The 22,598-nt window shown below is 46.7% G+C and overlaps 2 protein-coding genes across 2 annotated transcripts in view; both read right to left on the bottom strand.

Annotated features, from left to right (window-relative positions):
- Positions 1-18,795, bottom strand: part of rasal2 (RAS protein activator like 2) — a 45,863-nt gene extending 27,068 nt beyond the window's left edge. The window contains 3 exon segments of the mRNA XM_053438547.1: positions 4,511-4,634; positions 4,721-4,848; positions 18,314-18,795. Of these exon segments, the coding sequence (XP_053294522.1) occupies positions 4,511-4,634; positions 4,721-4,848; positions 18,314-18,440 (379 nt within the window). The 5' untranslated portion in view covers positions 18,441-18,795.
- Positions 18,796-20,869: 2,074 nt separating this feature from the next.
- The window catches only part of lamc1 (laminin, gamma 1), a 34,095-nt gene continuing 32,366 nt past the window's right edge, over positions 20,870-22,598 (bottom strand). The window contains exon 28 of the mRNA XM_053438329.1: positions 20,870-22,598. This exon is cut by the window's right edge and continues 411 nt beyond it. The gene's annotated coding sequence lies outside the window, so the exon portion shown is untranslated.

Below are 22,598 nucleotides of genomic sequence, written 5' to 3'. Positions count from 1 at the left end.
CCTCAACACACCAGTTTGATGAAGTTTAGTGAAATGAGAGTTCATCAGACCATAAGTTCATGAGCAGATTCTCTTCATGTATTGGAACAATGAGAAGTTTTGGACAGTAATAATTTGAAGGTCACTCTCAAGTGTTGGATTTCTGAGGTTTGACCAATGCTCTAAAACAAGCGGTAGAATGATGTTGTGTTTAAATGTTCAAATGAGAGTGAGGCCGTCCTGAAACAGACACACGCTGTTTGTATTCTATCAGGAAACTGAGTCTGAGGAGTGGAACCTGCAGACGCTGCCCAGTGATCCTCAGTGATCCTCAGTGATCCTCCGTCCTCTCGGGGTTTGACCTTCATCCTCCCGCTGCAGTTATCGATTGGAGGAGGATCCACCGAGTCTCAGCTCAACCAATAGTTTTGGTGGATCCGCTGACGGAGACTGTGACCTTCACAATGTGGAACAGAGCAGCAGTGAGAAGATCGGCTTCACTGACAGACGACACGCTGGGCCCTGGCCCCCCCGGCCACCACGGTTCGGTTTGTGGTTATTGATCTTCTCAGAAAGATTCGTGAGCAAACGCTGCTAAAAATAATCCTGAGAGCAGGAAGCTGAGAGGTTGTTATCAGGTGTCACATCCTGTCTGTTTGTGTTACTGTGACTCCCTGAGCTGAACATCTGCTCACATCTGCTCACACAAGTTCAGCAGCTGAGGAGTAGGAGACAGCTCCTCAGAGAACAAGATGATGACGTTTCCTGGTTTAGTCTGAACCAAGACCTCAGGTATATATGCCGGGACACGGAGGAGAGACAACACACACCCATTCAGAGGCCATGCTGGTTTACAGTGGTGTCCCAGTAAGCCAAAAGAGTTTCCTTTCTCGTGATGTCACACATGTCGTAAAAGACGACACACATCGATTGGTCAGGAGGAAATGTTACATCTGTTGTGTATCTCAGCCGAAACACAACCAGAATCTAGGACTCTATTAGAGGCCGTTACACACACACACACACACACACACACACACACACACACACACACACACACACACACACACACACACACACACACACACACACACACACACACACACACACACACACACACACACACACACACACACACACACACACACACACACACACACAATGCCCGGTTCGAAATCGACCGGTCCAATCAGATTGTCAGGGCGGGCTTTACACGATGATGGACAGATGATCAACAGTAACGTAATCAACCACGTCATCAAAGTACGCTTGGGTTGAATTGGTTTTCAACCAACATGCCTGCCGCGTAGCGACTCCCCTCGCACAACTACCATAACTAACATTTACTGTTTCTCTCAAAAAATGCTGATCAAGTTGGTAAGTTCTCCGTGTATCCTTAAATTATTTTTACAACACTGGCAAAAATCGTTTTTACTGATCTTCTTCTTCTTCTTCCAGCGTGCGTGCAGCTGAGCTCTGTTGACAACAGCTATGCGTCACTTTACATACGTCACATACTACGTTGCTCTGATTGGTTGTAGGTTTATCCAATTGAGGTTGAAACACGCCCCATAATCACAGCCTATGGAGCGGTATCAGACTCACATTCTCACTAGAATGTGAGTCTGATAACGTCAGGCTAGGAGATGTCATGTCGTCCATCTTTATTTACCGTCTATTTTCTGAAGAGACTGAACCTTTCATATGAATTTAGACTTGTGGTTATTCTGTTTTATAATGAGAATCAACATTAGCAGTCCTCCTACTCACAATCAGCAAACGCACGCACACACACACGCACACACACACACACACACACACACACACACACACACACACACACACACACACACACACACACACACACACACACACACACACACACACACACACACACACACACACACACACACACACACACACACACACACACACACACACACACAACTATTCAGAGAATTCCCTTTCACATCATGAAACCAGTTCCGCCTCCTCTCACAACACTTCACATTCCTGAGTTCATTCATATTAAACTCAGACAGAGCTCCGGCTGTAGTATTATGGTCTGTTCAGAGTAAGAGCTGATTTTAATTATTTGATTTAATTAGACAAAATATTGATGAATCTGTTTTGAAATAATTAGAAACAACAATGTCCAAGTGACACCTGATCAAACTGTGAAGAAATTCTCTGAAGTCAAACTTGAAACGTCGAGAGTCCGAAAACCAGTGGACCCCCGACGCCCCCTAGTGGAACGTCTCCACATCCCACTGTAATAAAATCAAGGTAAAATACCTCAAACACAAACGCCCAGCACGAGTCAGTGCTACAGTGATCTGTCTGTCTGTCTGTCTCTGTGTCTGTGTCTGTGTCTGTCAGTCATTCAGCCTGTCTCTGTCTGTCTGTCTGTCTGTCTGTCTGTCTCTCTCTGTTTGTCAGTCTGTCTCATTCAGTCAGTCTCTCTGTCAGTCAGCCTGTCTCTCTGTCTGTCTGTTTCTCTCTGTTTGTCAGTCTGTCTCATTCAGCCTGTCTCTCTGTTTGTCTGTCTGTCTCTCTCTCTCTGTTTGTCTGTCTGTCTCATTCAGTCAGTCTCTATGTCAGTCAGCCTGTCTGTCTGTCTGTCTCTGTGTCTCTCTCTGTCTGTCAGTCATTCAGCCTGTCTCTGTCTGTCTGTCTCTCATTCAGTCAGTCTCTCTGTCTGTCTGTAAGTCTCTGTCTGTCTCTCTCTGTCTGTCTCTCTCTCTGTTTGTCTGTCTCTCTTTCTCTGTTTGTCTGTCTGTCAGTCATTCAGCCTGTCTCTGTCTGTCTGTCTCTCATTCAGTCAGTCTCTCTGTCTGTCTGTAAGTCTCTGTCTGTCAGTCTCTGTCTCTCTGTCTCAGTCTGTCTGTCTCTGTCTCTCTGTCAGTCAGCTTGTCTGTCTGTCTGTCTGTCAGTCTCTCTGTCTGTTTAAAGTTGGAGACTCACCCAGGTCGTCCATGAGAGAAGCTGCTCATTACCTCATGTCGTCTGAGAGTAAACAGTCTTTCAGAGTGAGACACACTCAGTACGCTCACACCCCCGACCCGGACCTTCACAATAAAGGTCCTGCTTATTAAACGTGAGCTTTTTTCTAAAGCTCAGACAAAGTCACTCTGATGGTAAATGAATATAAATACTCTGTATTCAGTGTGTGTCCTGAGTGTGTTCCTGTGAGGATCAACAGAGACACTGAGTCACATGATAAACAGCAGAGCAGGGAAATAACACAAATACTTTATATCCATCTGTAGCTGCTTTCTGAAAAGATTTGTTTTATTTATTGAATATCTATTGGAATAACTTGATCTTCAGCACAGACATTTTAAATGAATATGAACTTTTGACGCCATGTGGCTTTTATTTTGAAGGTATGGTTGCAGGATGTGTGGTTTTATTGTGGAGGGCCAACAAGAGGAGAGCAGCCTGTGGAATGCAGCTGATCCAGAGTCTGAAGGAGTTTCACCTCAACCAGAGAATAGACTGAGACGACAGGAAATACACCTCGTACCGTTTCAATAATACCGGTTTATAAAAACCAGAGATTAGACCGAGACGACAGCAATAGAAAAAGTGATTTATTAATGTTTTCAATTAGTTTTATTTCTGTTTCGTGTGGTTTTATCTTAAATAAATCATATTTTTACAAACAGACTAAAACACTATAAATGTGTTGATGAATGAGGTTAATATTCAAATTTATTGCCTATACATACCCAGAATAATCCCCCCCCCCCAACACGTCTGTGACTGCACCGACTGTACCATGTTCAAAACACGAATCAAATCTCACCTTTTAATGTTTATGTTTGATTTGTGCTCTATGTTTACATTGTGCTACTTTTTATGCTAAACTTTGTCATTAAGTATCATGAAAGCGCTCTATAAATAAAATGTATTGTTATTATGATATTAAATATGGACAACTGTTGTTGTTTGGAGCCTGTGAAGCTGCTTTTAGACCTGCACTGGGGCTGTGTGTGTCAGAGGGGAGAGTTTCAGGAGGGAGACGTTCAGCCAGTCAGGCTGCTGATCAATAAACTGATCAATAAACTGATCAATAAACTGATCAGTTTACACTTCAAGATGTCGTCTTTCACCAGATTCATATGGTAACGTGACATTACCCCTGGGCCCCTGCAGCTTCGGGTGGGAATCCCCTCGGCCCAGGCCTCCCACCGGGGGCAGCAGGGTCACTCCTGCTCCCCCAGACGGACGGACAGACACTGGACGCTTTGTCCTCACACATTCCCCGGCTGCAGCAGTCGCTCCCACACACAGCAGCAGAATCACAGGCTGCACCTGAATGCCTCATTGTGAGTTCAGAGAAACGTTCACCTGAGTCTGAGAAACACGTGAGGAACTACGTCGAGCTGTTTACACAAACTTTTCTTTACTGTATTTAAGTGCACTCGTTTAATAAAGTAGTTTTTAGTGTTAGTAGAATGATAATCACACACACACACTCTGTCACTCACTCACTCAGTGTCTTATCTTAAGACAGTCACAGTCTTACCTGTCACGGGGGGGCCCTCTGCCTGGAACTCTGGGAACTGTCCCTCTGAGGGGACGCTGACCGTCCTGCGGAGACTCCGCCCCTTCGCTGAGTCCGTGGGGCTCTCCTGAGCTTCACCTGTGGCCTGGAGAGAGAGAGACAAAGACAGAGTTACAGAACAACAATCTGACCTGACGTCAGTGTTTCTGCGGCGGCGTCGTGACCTCTGACCTCATCATCCTTGTTGAGCAGGACGAGCTGGCTGTCCGTCAGGATGCAGAACTTCCTCTCCCAGGCTCCACTGTCGGTGTAGGGACTCTGGCCGCAGGAGAAGCGATGAGCGGGAGGACCTTTAACATCTGAGACACAGAGGACGCATCAGAAACCACTGTCACACTGAGACAGTCAGCAGCAGGAGGCGCTGTGCTGCAGGAACAGGTTTACATCTGATCTCTTATTTGACTCTTTTTATAATTATTATTACTTCATTGATTTTGAAGTTTCAATCAGTTATATCAAACTATCTATTAATTATCACAATGACAGATTTTTAAACCTTCTCTCAGCTGAAGGACCAACAACAATCATGGGCCAAAAAGCAGAGGACAAATTTCCCTTAATTGCATGAGTGTGTCTGTGCATGTGTTTGGGATAAATAAATAAATGTATGTTGAGAGCGAGGGCCTGGTTCCTGCACTGAGTGCAGAGCTCAGTGTGAACCAGCAGAGGGCGCCGTGCCTCTACACTCAGTCCAGTGGAGCAGAGGAAGAGTGACGTCAGGAGGAATCAACTTTCAGCTCAGCAGAGGTCAGAGGTCAGCAGCAGCACACTGTTACCATGTCAAGTCAGCTCTGTATATTAATTTAGTAAAAACTGATTCATTCTATTACTGTAACTTTATGTTATTATTTATATTGTGATTTATCACTGACTTTATTTCTCTTTTTCACATGATTATATTTGATAAACCAGTGTGATGATAAAACTGCTAACCCAGAGAGATTACAGAGCAATAAACAAACAGGGATTAAATTAGACAGTTTATATTCTGTTTACAATATTGAGATTATTAATATAGGTGTTCTAACATAAGGACATTTCATTTTTAGTTTTAGATTTTGACTGAACCTAGTTTAATGGTGATCTAAATAAACACACGTTTCTAATAGTTAGACCTGTGCACACTGGGTTATTAACCAATCCGAAGTGCCCTTGGGCAAGGCACTGACCCCGAACTGCCCCTAGTGGCTGTGAATGTGTGTGGGGACAGTAAAGCTGAGGTGTAAAGTGCCTTGATGGTCATTTAGACTAAAAAGTGCTCTAAATACATCTCACAGGAGTCCACTAATCCACACATGTAACTCTGCACAGTTTGAAATCAACGTCTCCCTGTGGTTTGTTCCGTCTCAGGTAAAAAGGGAAACTTCCCGCTGCTCTAATCACTTCCTCATTTTTCTAACTGGTCCTGAAACGAGTTCACGGTGGAAATAAAATAAAGAACTGTGCGCTGACTCCGAGTCAGCTGAGTCACCAGGAAGTTCAGGTTGTAGCAAAGAAAATAAAACGTGTAGTTCTGCCTCGTCTTGCTCGTGTCATGTAATTCTGTTGAGGAGCTAGCTGCCCCGTTTCCACGAGGCCGTTGACCTTTCTGCTTCCTCAAGGTCAACGATGGACTTTGAACCTCAGACATTAATCCACATGAGTGAGAACTAGAGTCATCACACTGTGGTTCTATGCTTCCACCAGCAGGTGTGGTTTCAGTCGACATTAACTTTTTATCTAGACAAAGTCATCTGACCTTTAACCTTTCACCATCAAAATCGATTCAGTTGAAATGTGAGACTAAGTGAACAATTGTGCCAAATTTGAAAGAATTATCTTGAAGTGTTCTTGAGATATTGTGTTCACAAGGAGGAAGCAGACCGTCTCCGACCACTGGGTGTATCTGTGGAGGAGGATCTGTGCTGTGAACACGAGCTCCAGAACCGAGGATGAACTCTCAGACTCACATTGGTTTTGCTTCGTCTTTGTTGTGAGACGTCGAGTCGAGCTGAAGCGTTTGAGACGCAGCAGCAGTTTGGAGATGAGGTGCGGTCACATGAGGCGAGTGGAGCGGAGGCCGGACGCCGTGTTCGCTGAAGGCAGCTGAGCATCCACATTTTGAGGAGACTATTTCTGGCTGCATAGTAAATCACCTGCGTCAGAGCTGGAGCTCAGAACCCCCCGGGAGACGAGAGGGAGTCGCACCTGCTCCCGCTCGGAGCGAGAGAGTGAGAGAGCAGCGACCACAGAGAAAGAAAAGAAAGAACGATTTCCTCTGTTCTGTCTCTGAGCTGCAGGAGGACAGATCGGAGCCTCGGAGCCGACAGATGAGCGGGACAAAGACAGGAAGTGGGGACAGGACGGCTAGCTGCTCCCAGATCATCAGCCGAAGACAGAGAGCAAAGAGAGAGAGAGCGTGGCCAGCTGCTGGCGTTACATAACAACTCCTACCTGAACCTCCGTCCTGGTTCAGCATCACGCAAACCTCCAGTGACATGAGGACGGAGCCGCGGGGACGCTCCCTGAGGAGAAGACACTCTGCTGACGGAGACTTCAGCCGAGAGCACGGGACACAACCAGCCTGAAGACGAGAGCATGAACCAAACCTCATTCATTATTCAAACTGTTTCAGAAAAACCCAGAAACCCAGTGATCCTGTGCAGAACCTCAAACTCTGAGGACATCTCCCCTCCCCACATGATCTCTTCATTTGTCTGGTGAGAGCTTCACGTCTCTTCAGATATTAAAGATCTGATTTGAGTGAAGCTGGATTCAACCACATGTTGCTTTACTAACGCGTTCACATCACAACTGTGCAAACATCTGTTTATCCTCCATCTTTTCTTGACCTTCATCATAGAGTCAAAACATCAGTCTGTGGCTCAAAGATCCAGACGAGTTGCTTCTTAATTCTCTTTTATTGGATTGTATCTATTAGATTAAATCTCTCTTTCTGTTAGACTCTCAGAAAAGAGTCAAACTGAATTAAAACAAAGCAGCAACTTAAATCAAAACCAGATCATCACTCTGCCACTGTACGTCTCCTCCAACCACACGTCAGGTGTATGACGTCTATTTGACCTTTGACCCCTGACATCTAATCAGTTCATCTTGGAGTCCAAGCAACAACTGATCTAAAGGAAAAGAAACTGACTGAAGACTTTGACCTTCACCCACCAACTCTTATCAGTTGATCTCTGACGTGGCTGTTTTCAGACTCCAGGTCAGATCCAGAGTTTGTGTTTCACAGACTCGTTCAGCATCAGATCCTCCTCATGGTTCAGGTGAGAGGTGGAGCAGCCAGGGGGGGGGGGAAGTGATCTGTTCCCTCTGCTGCTCCGTTGTCAGCCCCCCCCCCCCCGGTGGAGAACCTTCTCTGACACTGCGCAGCATGTCACTTCCTCCAGAGTGTTCAGAGTATCCTCAGAGCTCAGTACATGTCTGAGAGCAGCTGAAGTGAATGTTTGTATTTAATTCAAATCAATTCTTCAAATAAACCAAACTCCTTCAGGTGTAAAAAAAATAAATCAAGAACCTCACAGAGCTTCATGTCGACCAATCACCAGCTCCGTCTGCTTTGTAAAACTCTGCTGCACTTCACTGTGAGAGACGAGTGCAGCGTGGACACAGGAAGTCGTCCCCGCTGCAGAGGAGGACGGACTGAGCTTCTATATTTGTCTGGGGCCACTGGATGACCCCGGGCTGGAGACAGGTCAGAGCTCCCGACTGGGAGTCAAACAACCACAGGGCCGACCCGCGTGTCCACCAGAGTGTGAAGAGGACTCGTCTGCTGTCGGACACACACACGACCGAGCTACTGACATGTGGTCAGTTACTGTCCTCCAGTATTTCCTCCTGTATAAACATATGATCAACTTCACTGATAATGGATCAATAACTCAGCTGAGACACTTCTTGACCTTACATTACAGGACACTGAGTCTCAGTGGACGTCTGAAGACATCACCTGGGAAACTGATAAATCCCATGGGTGTGTGTGTGTGTGTGTGTGTGGGTGTGTGTGGGTGTGTGTGTAACTGGACACTGGCCTAACCTCCAGTGGGAATGTGTGTGATGTGGGGAGTGTCCAGCACCTGTCCACACTCTAAACTCACGCTGCTGAGGACGCACATCAGGCCCCTGACTCGAACCACTGAGGACAACACTGACAACAACACTGACAACACAACATCACACTGTAAAACTGTACAGGTGAATGACATATAACTGACATGTTACACACAGACAGACAGACAGACACACTGACACAGACAGACAGTAACACACACAAAGACAGACAGACACAAAGACAGACAGACACAAAGACAGACAGACAGACAGACAGACAGACAGACAGACAGACAGACAGACAGAGGCGTCTTTGTCTCGCTGTCTTTTGCCCTTTGCAGCAGGCAGGTCCGGTCTCCATAGCAAGCAGTAAATACAACAGGTCCTCTCCTCCAATCACAGAGCAGCTACATCACGTAACAGCTTTATCAAGATGGAACCATTCAACAGAAGGGGGGGGGGGTGACACCACGGAGAGAACAGAGAGGGGTGTGTCACCGAGAAAACACACACACACACACACACACACACACACACACACACACACACACACACACACACACACACACACACACACACACACACACACACACACACACACACACACACACACACACACACGAGGAGTTCTAAAACGGAAACATTCTGGTGTGGGCGGAGCCAGAGATCAAAACTACACAAAATATTAATGAAAATAACATGATTTTAAAACAGTTCACTCCATAATGAGGGCGTCTGATATTTAACACAGGTCGGGTTTAACAATCAGAGAAACTAGAGTCGTTAACACTTAAACTCATAGTTGTGGTTTAATGAGTGCTGGTGTGGGCGGAGCTGTGGGCGGAGCCGTGGGCGGGGCCGTGGTCAGATCCCACGTTTAACACTCAGAGAGGAAACGACAGAAACAATTCATCACTACCTCCAAAGATACAGATTATCTTTTGATTGACAGACTAGTGGATGAATGGACTTGTCTTTCCAGCTGACGTCAGGCGAGCAGCCGTCCTGTGAAGGGACACCAGGGGACATCCATCTGTCCTCAGTGCAGAGATGAGTGGAGACGCTCTGGATGGACACCAGGGGACATCCATCTGTCCTCAGTGCAGAGACGAGTGGAGACACTCTGGATGGACACCAGGGGACATCCATCTGTCCTCAGTGCAGAGACGAGTGGAGACGCTCTGGATGGACACCAGGGGACATCCATCTGTCCTCATTGCAGAGACGAGTGGAGACGCTCTGGATGGACACCAGGGGACATCCATCTGTCCTCAGTGCAGAGACGAGTGGAGACGCTCTGGAAGGACACCAGGGGACATCCATCTGTCCTCAGTGCAGAGACGAGTGGAGACGCTCTGGATGGACACCAGGGGACATCCATCTGTCCACGCTGGTCAGATCATCTGAGCTGTGTAATAATTCATATTGTGAGTCTTTCACTCTTTGTTGACAGGGACTCGGTTTAATATTTAAACACGCTGACTTCAGCAGGACGCTGCTGCATCTAAGTGTCAATCACAGCAGAGGCCTGCATGGAGGGGGTGGGGGAGGGGTCGTCTCAGAGGTCAAAGGTGAAAGGCAGTGTCACCCCCTATCAGGCTGACGAGAGCAGCAGAGGGGACGAGAGAAGAGAGAAAGGCGACTGAAGGATGAATAGTTCCTCTGAGAGAAGGATGGTGGACATGTTGACTGGTCAGAGCTGGTTCTGATCCACAAACACAAGTTGTCCCATGAGTCCTCAGTGCACAGACGCTCTGGATGGACACCAGCGCTGAGGCCCAACAGCGTGTTTTCAGATGTGACTGTGTTAATGGTTTCAGTGGGCGCTTCACTTTCCCACCACCGCAGCTCTGAAGGGTTAATGAGCTCAGACGCCTTCTGTTCCTGTGTGGGCTTTTATTGTGAAGGGGACGTTTACATACAAAAGGAACACACACACACACACACACACACACACACACACACACACACACACACACACACACACACACACACACACACACACACAACACACACACACACACACACACACACACACACACACACACACACACACACACACTCTCTCTTTGTGTATGTGCATCAACTTACTCTAAACTTAATGTTAACTTAAAACTTCAATCCAGGTCGTAACTGTGAACAGCTCTGTGAAGGTGGACCGGCCGCTATGCCCTCACAAAGACAGAATAACACACACACACACACACCTCTGATGAACAGCACACCCTGAGCCAAAACACGTATCCTGCCAACAACACAGACACACACACACACACAGACACACAATTAGTCTCCAATTAGCAGCAGCCATTCATTTTCCCATGAAATCTGTGGGAGAGCAGTGAATCAGCCCTGTGTGTGTGTGTGTGTGTGTGTGTGTGTGTGTGTGTGTGTGTGTGTGTATGTGTGTGTGCGTGTGTGGAACTCAGTGCTCTGTGGTTTTTACCCAGCATGCTCTGGGGCTACTGGGAACTCTGATACTAGCCCTGTGTTTCAGTCAGTCCCTGCTGACTGACGTCGAGCGCTGTGGAGAAACAGGAAGTGAGTCGTGTCAGTCAGCTGCTGATTGGAGCGCTCAGCGGGGCAGGGGGGGGGGGGGGGGGGTTGGGGGGGGGGGGGTTCTGAGTCATGTGAAGAACTTTGTTTCAGATTCAGTGTGAGTCACATCATAAAAACTCAGAAAGTCTCCTTCAGCGTCCCAGTGACCCAGTGTCTGAACATCAGAGGATCCAAACACTGAAGCATTATGGGAGCTGTAGTTTGAAAACTGGAGGCGACTATTTGCTAAAGACGAGTAAAGTAAAAGACGGTTTGTAAACAGCATGTAGTCAATGGATGAGGCCCTTTGGTTGAACTGGTGACACCATAATGGTTTTCATACCAGCAGCAGCACTAGGGCCACATGACTTTAGGAAAACATGAGATGTGCTGTCATGTTGAACTTCACCATGATGAGAGTAAATGATGTTAAAGTCTTTCTGCTATAGATCTTAAACAGAAAGTGATCTGTGCCAAGCCTGAAACAAAGATTATTATTTATCATTCCAACATGGTTTATTGAAAACATCTCCCTGATGAAGGTGCGCTGAATGTTTTGGTTTAATCATGGAGATATTAACACTAAATTAATTAATTCATGGGTTATGATGAAAATAATCAGATATAATGTAGGACTGTTATCAGGCTGTTTTAGGTTGAAGGGCCTGTTGGGCTGCTGAGTGCTTAGATGTGTTTTTTATAAACCAGTTTTAATAATTCATGCAGCCTGACACAGAAAGGTCACTGATTCAAGATGTTAGAAAAAACTGAATTTAAAGCGGACGTCTGTAAAAGTGAAGCAGTGATTTCTCAGCAGGCGTCAGTTCTGCATGAAAACACACGTTCATTATCGTCTGGCTCAAAATATTACATCTGCACGGCAGACAGTTTTCTACTGCAAAATACCATTAGCATAAATTAACCTTCAGGCTGCATGATGGAGCTTTACAGACTCTGAGTAAACAGGCTGAGGAGGTTTTCACTCCAGGAAAGTAGAATGAATGTCCAGATTAGAAAATCTGAACATGAAACAAGTCCTCAATCAAGAATCAATAGATATGAATTATTAATACAGGAAACCAGCTCAAAACCAAAGATATTAACTTATCTTCACAAACGACCGATACAAGGAGCCGAAACTCGATTGACTTGTTAGAAGTATTTGTCTGTTTACAAAGAATCATTCTAAAAGGTGTTGACAACACAACAACACAACACAACAACACAACAACAGGAGCTCGTCCACGTTCAGTTTAGAGTCGAATCAAAGCCTTCGCTTCAGAAACTAACAGAGTTATTCTCAAACGTTTTTATCACGTATGAAGCGACAGTGGTTCTCTGATGAAGGTCAGAGAAGCACCACCTGACGTCAGGAGCCGTAACACCACTTTCTGTCACAGCCTGAACACAACACAACACAACACAACACAACACAACGCCAGGTGAACGTTAATCTCTCCTACCAGTCTCCCCTCCGTCAGCCTCAGGCTCGTCCCTGATGGCGAGACTCGTAGAGAACGAGCGAATGAATCTGTGGACGACGGGAGCTCGTGGATCTGCAGCTGATCCCGTCTTCCTCAGCCCGGTCGTCTCCGGGGACTCTCCCGTCCCGGGCTCAGACCTGGACCTGAGGAAGGGGAGCATCCTGCGCAGAGAGCCGGGCCTCATCGGGCCGTCGTGGAGTCGTTCTGTGACGGAGCCAAACCCCGGGAGGCTGACCAGTCGTAGGTGAAGAGGCCGGACCCTCTGCCCTTTGACCTCGGGAGGGGACGTGTTGGCTGTCCCCGGCGCCAGGTGAGGAGATGTCCTCCACTTGTATCTGCCCAGTAGCTGCTCAGGCTGGGGGTCAGATCTCCACCAAGGCTTCCTGTAAAGGTGCCAGCGGTACGAGGCCCGGCAGGGACCCTGGACCGGACCCTGGACCGGACCCTGGACCGGACCCTGGACCGGACCCTCGGCGGGGCCTCTGCTCGCTGCTCCACTCATGGTCCAGCACACGCAGGCCCCCCCGGCAGCAGGAGCGAGCAGATGGAGGCTGAACAGCTGGTTTCCGACGGCTGCGCTGCACCACAGAGTCCTCCCTGCACCTCCCACACGACACAGAGTCCTCCCTGAGGAGACGTGGTGCTGGTTCGTCCTCGATCTCCAGCTCCTGTCTGCGAACAGGCTGGTGAAGCTCTTCCTGGGAGGAAGTCGAGTGTCAGATGAAGACCACGTTTCTTATGAGCTCGGCCAATCAGGTGCGGCAGAAGAGGCAAAGCAGCAGACTGTGGTTTCCCCAATGAACAGAGCAGAAACTGAAAGTCACTGCTTCCTCATGCGTCAGTGAGACAAGCTCCTGAAGCTGACGCTCAGAAAGGATCCAAACAAACTCATTCTCATTCGATCCAGAACCATGAGGCCGAGCTGCAGCCGCCTCCGACTCCTGAGCCTCGACCAATCAGAGCAAAGTCTGACCGAGACTCACCGAGGACACACGTGACTCGTTGTGTGTTTCAAGAAGATTTGACTCAGATCGGACACATTGGTTTTCAGAACTCAGAGCCTATGTGGGTCGAGGCCTTAGTGTTCAGACAAGAGGAGGAGGAGGAGGAGGAAGAGGAGGAGGAAGTAGGTAGAGGAAGAAGGAGCAATGAGAGGAGACGAAAGAAGGAAGAGAATGAGAATGAAGGAGGAAGTAGTAGGAGGTGTTTATTCCTCTAACTGTTCTAATCCAAAGGTTTTTTTAATAGCTTTTATTATGGTATATAGTGAGATAGTTTATTACAAGGCTCGATGTTTCTGTAATTTCACTCGATATGATTTCCACCTGTCAATGATCTGGATTTAGTTTTCATGTGACGACCTAGAGGGACGTAAGCTGCCATCCAACAATAACCAAACAGAAGAAGAAGAGTAAAGATTCATTCACAGGTTTATATGTAAGTGTTTATTAACATGTTAATTTACTGTGGAAATATGATCAGAGTGACAGAAGGAGACGACTCCAGGACCACAAGATAACCTTCTCCTTCCTGTCGGCCTCTTTAAAGCCCCCCCGACTGACCCACAGACGTTATCAGCAGTTCTTGGATAATGAAGCTGCTGGTGTCCAACATGACGCTGCATGTAGGTCAGAGTTAAGACCCAGACAGGCTGAGCTGAGGAGTTCTGGACCTCCACCAACGGTCCACAGGGGCTTCATTTTAGAACACACAGTTTTAAAACTCGACTTCCTGGAACAGTCGAGGAAGTCCTCTTTGTTTTTTCTTACTTCCTGCTCAGTTCAGTTTCTACAGAATCGATATCATCCGACTCTGAGCACGTTCCCACCTGAGCCCAGCAGCTCTGAGGTCTGGTGCAGGTAAACCTTCTCCTGTGAGACACCTCCAGTAAAACACTGCATCTGGAGTCTCGTTCATTTCCTTCTTTCATCGGGACAGCAGATGATTCCAACATTCCTGCAGCGGCGAAAGGAAACAACTTGAGGAGCGAGGACAACAGGGACAGGAAGTCAGGTCTACGCCCGGGCCCAGGTCCTGACGGCCGCCTGCAACTCAACGGTACTCGTTGGACTTTAGGAAGCAGGACTGGTCCCAACGCAGTCACCATCAAGGGGTCACTGGTGGATGTGGTTGAGGAACACAAGTACCTGGACGTCCACAGAGACAAACTGGACTGGTCAAGAAACACAGTCTTTCAGTGTCTCTGCAGGTGTTTTTCACTCGGTGGTGGCCGGCCTCATCTTCTATGCTGGGGTGTGCTGGGGCAACTGGGTGAAGGCAGTGGACAGCAACACCTCAACAAGCTCATCAGAACTCACAGACCACAACAGAGCGTCAAACAGCACCATAGAGCACCATAGAGCACCACACAGCTCCACACAGCTCCACAGAGCACCATAGAGCACCACAACACTTCGGCCTTGTACTGCACATTTGCAATACACTCAAACTTTTAATTTTTTTAATTTTTGACTTAATTTTTGACTGTTATTATTTTTACTGTATTTATTCTACATATGCTTCTGAACTGTAATATTGCAGCAGGCTGGCACGATCATTTCTTTTGGGATTAATAAAGTCTTCTGTCGTCTCTTCATCAGGTGGAAGCTCATTGGACGACGCTTAGTGTCCATGCATGAGAACAGAGCCACAGAACTGAGGAGCAGCTGGAGGCCGGGACGCTTCATTAGTCTTTGTCCACTTCTCATCGTCATCCTGCCGGAAACCAGCAGCCGCCACCTCGGGCTAAAAATAACCAGCAGCTTTAAAGAGACCACTAAATCAGCGGCTGGATCCCAGCAGAGGGACACGGCCCTCTGGAATCCTGGGTAAATCCCTCATGAGGCTGTTGGACAGGGGACACTGACTCACACATTTGTGTTCTCACAAAGAGAACCTGCAGAACACGTCAGGAACACGTCAGGAACACGTCAGGAACATGTCAGAACTTCAGTTCATGCCTGAACAGATTTAAACTGTTGTGGAATAATTTGACCTCTTGGTCTGATCTGATCTTTTCTCCTGTACGTTTCCATGATGAGTCCAGAAATAAACACCAGTTTATTTTTGACTCGTTTTGTTTCTAAGAGGAAATCCTGTCTCACCCCCCCCACCACACCCCCCCACCCCCAATCCAGATAACAGACACGTTGATCGGGAACTTTCCATTTCCTCTCTGATCGGCCTCCATTGTCCACAGGACATCTAGACCTGAACCAGCTCCCAGGCACCTGGACCACATTCAGAAGCACTCCAGCTGTTTCAGACCTGAGCTGAAGTCCAGAAGTGTTCCTGACATGTTCCTGACATGTTCCTGACATGTTCCTTACATGTTCCTTACATGTTCCTTACATGTTCTCTTTGTGAGAACTAATGTCTGAGTCAGTGTCTCTGAACATGTTCTGGATCTTCTCCTGCAGCCTCCTGGTAACATGTGTGTAACATGTCAGAGTGAGTCCATGTGAGGAACCAGCAGGACAATGTGTGGAAGCTTCCCAGTGAGCGAGTGGACGTGTTGATGAGGTTTCTAACACGTGACGTGAAACTGGAAGAACACAAACATCTCAGGATGAAGAAGAGGAGCCGGACACGTAGAAGACGAAGACGTCCACTTGGAAACACGAGGAGGTTCCAGATCTTCTGGTGATGAGGGCCGACGCCGGTGTGGATGAGATGTAAACAACAACACTGATCTGTCCACAGCAGAGTTTATACGTCATGTCCCGCCTCCTGCTGCTCTACAGGCTCCGCCCCTGCTGCTCTACAGGCTCCGCCCCTCGCCTGGATGTTCCCACATGTTTCTGTTTGAACGAGTCGGACCCGACAACCTGCTGCTGCTTCACAAACACCAACTACACAACATATTTTCCAGAGTCATGTGTGAAATCAGCTGGAGTGTCTGTGTTGTCTCAGCGTGACGCTGCACCTCAAACATGAAGAGTGATCGAAACAGACGTGTTTGTGAAATTTAAATTGACTATTTATAGAGAAAACATAGAACACACGGATGTTACACATACTACAAACACACAGACACACACTTAGTGACTCACAGACTCCACAGATCCGAGTGGACAATAAAAACAGAAACTGAAGAAAACAACATGCAAAGTCAAGAACACACAACAACCGAGTCTGATACAAAACGTCACAGGACTTTCACAACACGTGTGTTTCAAACATGGCTGCTGCTGCTCATCAGATCCAGTTTGAAGCTAAATTACTTCTTAGTTCAAAATCCGACAGGTTTCAAAAGTCTGTTATCGCCAAAATGATTGAATTCATCACAGAAACAAACTGGAACTAGAATCACCGGCCTGTGGTCTGACTCCTCCGCCAACCAGAGCAGGTACCACCAATAACAATATGAGCTCACTGTGACCTTTGACCTCCTAAATCTAATGACCTCATCGTCAGCCCCTGACCTCACCGTCAGTTGCTGACCTCACCGTCAGACGATGACCTCATCTTCCGCCGATGACATCATCGTCAGTCGATGACCTCATCGTCAGCCCCTGACCTCCCTGAGTCTATGAGCTAACGAGCTAACATGCTAACGAGGGCCGGACAGTGAGGCGGACCTGAAGGCAGCGGGCGACTGAGGTCACTGTTGAAGGTGTTATGAGGCGTGAGGGTGAGGTCATCGGCACAAGCTGGCTGATGACATCACACTCTGCCCCTCAGAGTACACAGTCCTGTTTCCATGGACACTAGTGCTGCGTTTAGGGTGCGTGGGAAGAAACAACGTTTAAATCAGCTTCTCGTTGACTTCAACCCTTTGAGCATATGGTCTGCACAGCTCTGTGAGTCAACAGGAAGTCAACTGAACAAACCTACATTAATGAACTCAGTTAGATTTACTTTATAAACTTTTTTAATGAAGCTGTTATTTTACCGCTGACTGATGTGTGTGTAGAAATCAGCTGAAATGAGACTTTATCTTAATAAATAAAACTGTTCTATACATTCTAGGCTCAATCCTAGATATTGAATCGCACCTAATACGTCATTACATTAACAGTTTCCCCTTAATTCTCCCTTAAATTACCTATTTCTATGATTTAAGAGAAAATCTGGGGTTAGTTCCACATGTGGGTTAATCTAATGGATAAAACTTTATTAAGTGGTTTTAATGTCCATCGTTTACAGGATTCAAGTTTAGATAATAGTTCAATCATTCCTGACTTTGCATGTTGAGATTAAGAGTTTTATCTCAGTGGATTTTACTGTGGGAATCAAATTTAAAAACTTTAAATACACAAACATTCAGATTTCAAAGTGACCACAATCATCTTTAATTCAAATTTAAAACCTGGTTTCAAGTTATTAGATTCACATGAATGCTAATTCACATTAAAGTGCCTTTACTGAAACTTAACTTAAATGAATGAAACTTAACTTAACAATCACACCAATGTGTTTTACTCAGTGGAGCGACGTTCAGACCCGTGACCTCTGACCTCTGACGGGACCTGGAGGAACCTCCTGCCGGTGTGAGTAGAGAACCTGTCCGAGGAATAGACCCTGAGCCCCGGCAGCAGCTCCGGGTTCAGGCCGGTGGCCGCCATGACCTCGGCCCTGGCCCGGGGCTGGTACCTGGCTCCGGACAACTCCCTCCGCATTCACCGAACCCCTCCACTGAACCCTGCCGGGGTCGGCGGCCTCAGCCCCGGCCCCCGTGCGCTTCTCTTACCGTAGACCCGGAGCCAGCCCTGCTGCTGGGACACCATGTCCGCCAGGATCCGGTCCACCAGCGGGTCCAGGAGGCTCAGTCCGCCGAGCACAGGCTCCACGTCGCCCAGCACCGAGTCCGTCTCCATGTCCACTCGGAAAACAGCGAGTTGTTGTGGAACAGAATCTCCCGAAAGTGAAGAGAAGAACCGGGACAAGATCCGAAAGAAGAACCGAGAGAAGAACCGGGAGAAGAAGAGTTTCCAAAGCGGAGAAAGTCGCTCTTTAACCGGCCATGGACACTTTGAACGCCCGGTGGCTGTGAGCTAGCCGTTAGCCGAGGTCCGGCAGCCCGGCTCGCTCCGCCTCATGGTTCCGCTCTCCCGGTGGTCTTAGCGGGGCAACACTTCCAACAAGCGGGTCCTGGAGAGGCGGGGAGCCGCTGTCCTTCCTGCCGGGAACAGTTCGCCCTGGAGCCGCTGGAGAGTCCGAGAGAGCCGCTGGAAGAGAGCGCGGCCCCGTGAGCGCGTCTCCGGCTGCTCGTCCCCGCGAGTCCACTCCACACAGCCCCGGGCACGTGCCCTGACACCGGCCGCGATCCCGCGTGAGGAGAGGCACGAGGGCGCGCATTCAAATAAAAACTGATTTAATAATCAATCAAATAACGTCTCTGACCTGAGGGCCCCTGATGACCCTGAAGGCCCTGAAGAACCCGAGGACCCTGAAGGCCTCTGAAGATCCTGAAGATCCTGAGGACCTTGAAGACCCGGAAGACCCCTGAAGATCCTGAGGACCTTGAAGATCCTGAAGCCCCTTGAAGACCCTGAAGACCCCTGAGGACACTGAGGACACTGAAGGCCCCGGAGGACCCTGAATACACTGAGGACCCCTGAAGATCCTGAGGACCTTGAAGACCCGGAAGACCCCTGAAGATCCTGAGGCCACTGAGAACCTTGAAGATCCTGAAGCCCCCTGAAGACCCTGAAGACACTGAGGACACTGAAGGCCCCGGAGGACCCTGAATACACTGAGGACCCCTGAAGATCCTGAAGGCCACTGAGGACCTTGAAGATCCTGAAGGCCCCTGAAGACCCTGAAGAACCTGAGGACCCTGAAGAACCTGAGGACCCTGAAGGCCCCTGAAGATCCTGAGGACCTTGAAGACCCGGAAGACCCCTGAAGATCCTGAGGCCACTGAGGACCTTGAAGATCCTGAAGGCCCCTGAAGACCCCTGAGGACACTGAGGACACTGAAGGCCTTGGAGGACCCTGAATACACTGAGGACCCCTGAGGACCCTTGAGGACACTGATGACCACTGTGGACCCTGAAGGCCCTGAAAATCCCTAAGGACCCTTGAGGACACTGAGGACACTGAAGGACACTGAGGAACACTGAGGACACTGAAGGCCCCTGAAGAACCTACAAAAGAATATAAAAAACATACTATATGACAAACATTCGGAACAGTTTTTAACACAAACAATAAATCACCTCCCAAACAAATTTTTATTTTAAGTCAGAATTTTTACTCCTACATGATGTTGTTGGTTAAGGTGTATGTGTTGATCCTAAATATAATGTGTATAATCATGAGTGTTCTTTATCTCATAGCTTTGACATAAAAATGTGATCTTTGTCTAAAGTTCGAATATTTTTATCATTATTTTGATTCTCATTATTTATTAATTGTGTCGTTGCCTTTAATTAATCTGATTTATATTTAATGAGATTAAAAGACAAATTCATCTAATAAACATCTACAAACAAACAGGACCGTGACGCCACCTGCTGTTCTCTAAAGGAATCATTCAAATTTAAATAGAGAGATAATGAAATCGTTAAAAAATTAATAAATATTGTGCATTTTAAAGACGTTTTGTTCAGTATATAAAAGATGAAAACACACTAACGGATCAAAAAACAGATTCAGCCCGTTATGTTTCATGTATATATATATATATACATATATATGATATTTCCTTATTAAAAACGATATAGAACACACTAACATGGAAAAATAACTGTTGATTTATATGTAATTATATATTTTACACACTACACAAGGTAACTGTAACTAAGAGACCATAAAAGTATCTCCACATGTTTTGATCCAGAAGCAAATACTAAATATTTTATTTAGTTTTTGATGTTTATTATTTGTCGCTCTTGTAGAATTCTTTATGGAAAATTTTAATATGTTGCTTTTATCTTTCATCATCACTTATAGATGACGTTTTATTCATTTGCGTCTTGTCTTTGTTTGGTTTCTTTCATCTTTTTTTCTTAAGGTGCTGTATAAATAAAGTATATATATATATAAAGTTATCATATTTACAGGTTTTGAATATAAATAATGGTAATTTAAAATCATGAGTCTATTAGGGGACTAATTTACTCACTCGTAAGGAAGACATGTTGTTTCTGGTCCTAATCCGCCCCCTAGTGGTCGACTCTGAAATCTTACTTTCCTCAGTTGGACAGAATCTGTCACACGATGATTTAAAGCTGCGTGTGGAGATGTGACCAGCAGGGGGCAGCAGGACGACACAAGCTACAAACAGTACACATGCACGTGCTGTTCCTGTAGTAATCTTTTATTATTGAAATGTTACGTTTGGATTTACAGGCACATGGGGACAAACAGGGTCACACGGGTCGTCACATGACAGGAAACAGACGTGACACGGAGGCGGCCCGCAGTCTGTGCAGCACACGCATCGCCATCTACAGGTTACAACACAAATAACTTGTACATTATAACTTAAAATACTGTTTATACATCGTGTGTGTTTGTGCTGCACACCAGACGGACGCCGTGTGGATGGAGGGAGAAATGAAAACGACAGATCAGCTGATGACTGTTGACGCTCAGCGAACATGTGACTGAAGAGACGAACGATCACTGAACGTTTCACATCTGTTCAGCTGCTGCAGAGAATCAACTGCAGCTGTTTGTCAACGACCTGATTTACAGAAAGAGAAGCTGCTTCACACCTTCACACGAGGTGAAGGCGTGAAGGAGCCAGGACGATGAGGACATTTCCTGTGAAGTCAAAAGTGGCGTTCTGCTCTGGAACCGTGATTATAACCTAGCTTTATATTAAGGCACAAACACTCGTTAAAACGGGTAACTACTGTAGCGACATGTGACCGAGCTTATCACATGACTTGTGAGGCAGGCCACGCCCACTTTACGAAAACACATCCTGATTGGTAAAAAGGTCAAAGTTCAAAAAAACAATAATATTCAGTTGGGTTGAATGAAGGCGTGAAAACACAAAATCATAACAATCAAATGACACGTTAGCATCGCTTGTATACACGATAATAATAACATACCACAGACGTCGTTATCATAGAGTCGATATATTTCACCGGGAGGTTTCATTGATTGTGGCTGTTTCCATGTTGGACTTTTATTTCTTAACAATCAGCCTGAATCATTGAAGCATCATATATTTACACAAATAACAAAGTCTCACTCTACATCTTAATAAAAAACATTCACACAAAAATATAACATTTGAAATAATTATTAGCACCAGTGTATCAGATAAAATTCTCACTACGCAAATGTACAAAGTTGCATAGTGTTGGATTTAAGCCTGGAGGTTGTTAATGAGTGAAAAGCAGCGACAGACGTGAAAATAAAACATCGGACGTGAAACGTGTTCGACCGCGGTGAGACGCAGAAACCCTGAAAGACGCTTCGTCATCGAGTCTCATTAACATCTCTCTCCCATGATGCATCTGGATAAAAACACAGCGTCTCACACGATGACAGCAGCTGTCGTTTTTCCACTAGAGGGCGTCTTGTGCAGAAAAGAATCAGATATTTTGTAGCTCATTTTCTCACATAACAAAACACTCTTACTTTGCAAAATCACTCGTTGTGACTTCAGGCTTCACGAGCTCCAGCAGAGCAGGAACGACAACAACACAACAACGACAAAAACAGCTACAAACGCACAACGACGCCGACCCGCTGCAAGTGGAGACACAGTGAGCGCTGTGTCCGAGGATTCCTTCACTGTGGTGAGAACGTTCAGCTGAACTCTGTGAAACTCAAACTGACGAAGCTGTTGTGATGAAAAACATAAAAACAAAACATGGAGCGAAGGTTCCTCGAGGCGCCGGGAGCACGAGTCGTGGTTCCTGCGTCGGAGGAACCTCCTCTCGTGGTGCAGTCACGTGGGATGGTGGTTCTGCTCAGCTCGTCTCCGCCGCTGAGCTCCTTCTTCACGTTTCTGCGTCTCGAGGAATAAAGACTAAAAAAAACTAAAGACAAAACAGAATCAGCTGCTT

The sequence above is a fragment of the Pleuronectes platessa genome, chromosome 13 (assembly GCF_947347685.1).
Source record: "Pleuronectes platessa chromosome 13, fPlePla1.1, whole genome shotgun sequence".
NCBI classification, from domain to species: domain Eukaryota; kingdom Metazoa; phylum Chordata; class Actinopteri; order Pleuronectiformes; family Pleuronectidae; genus Pleuronectes; species Pleuronectes platessa.
Note: the sequence above shows the minus strand (reverse complement) of the source record. Positions and strands in the feature narration are given on the sequence as shown.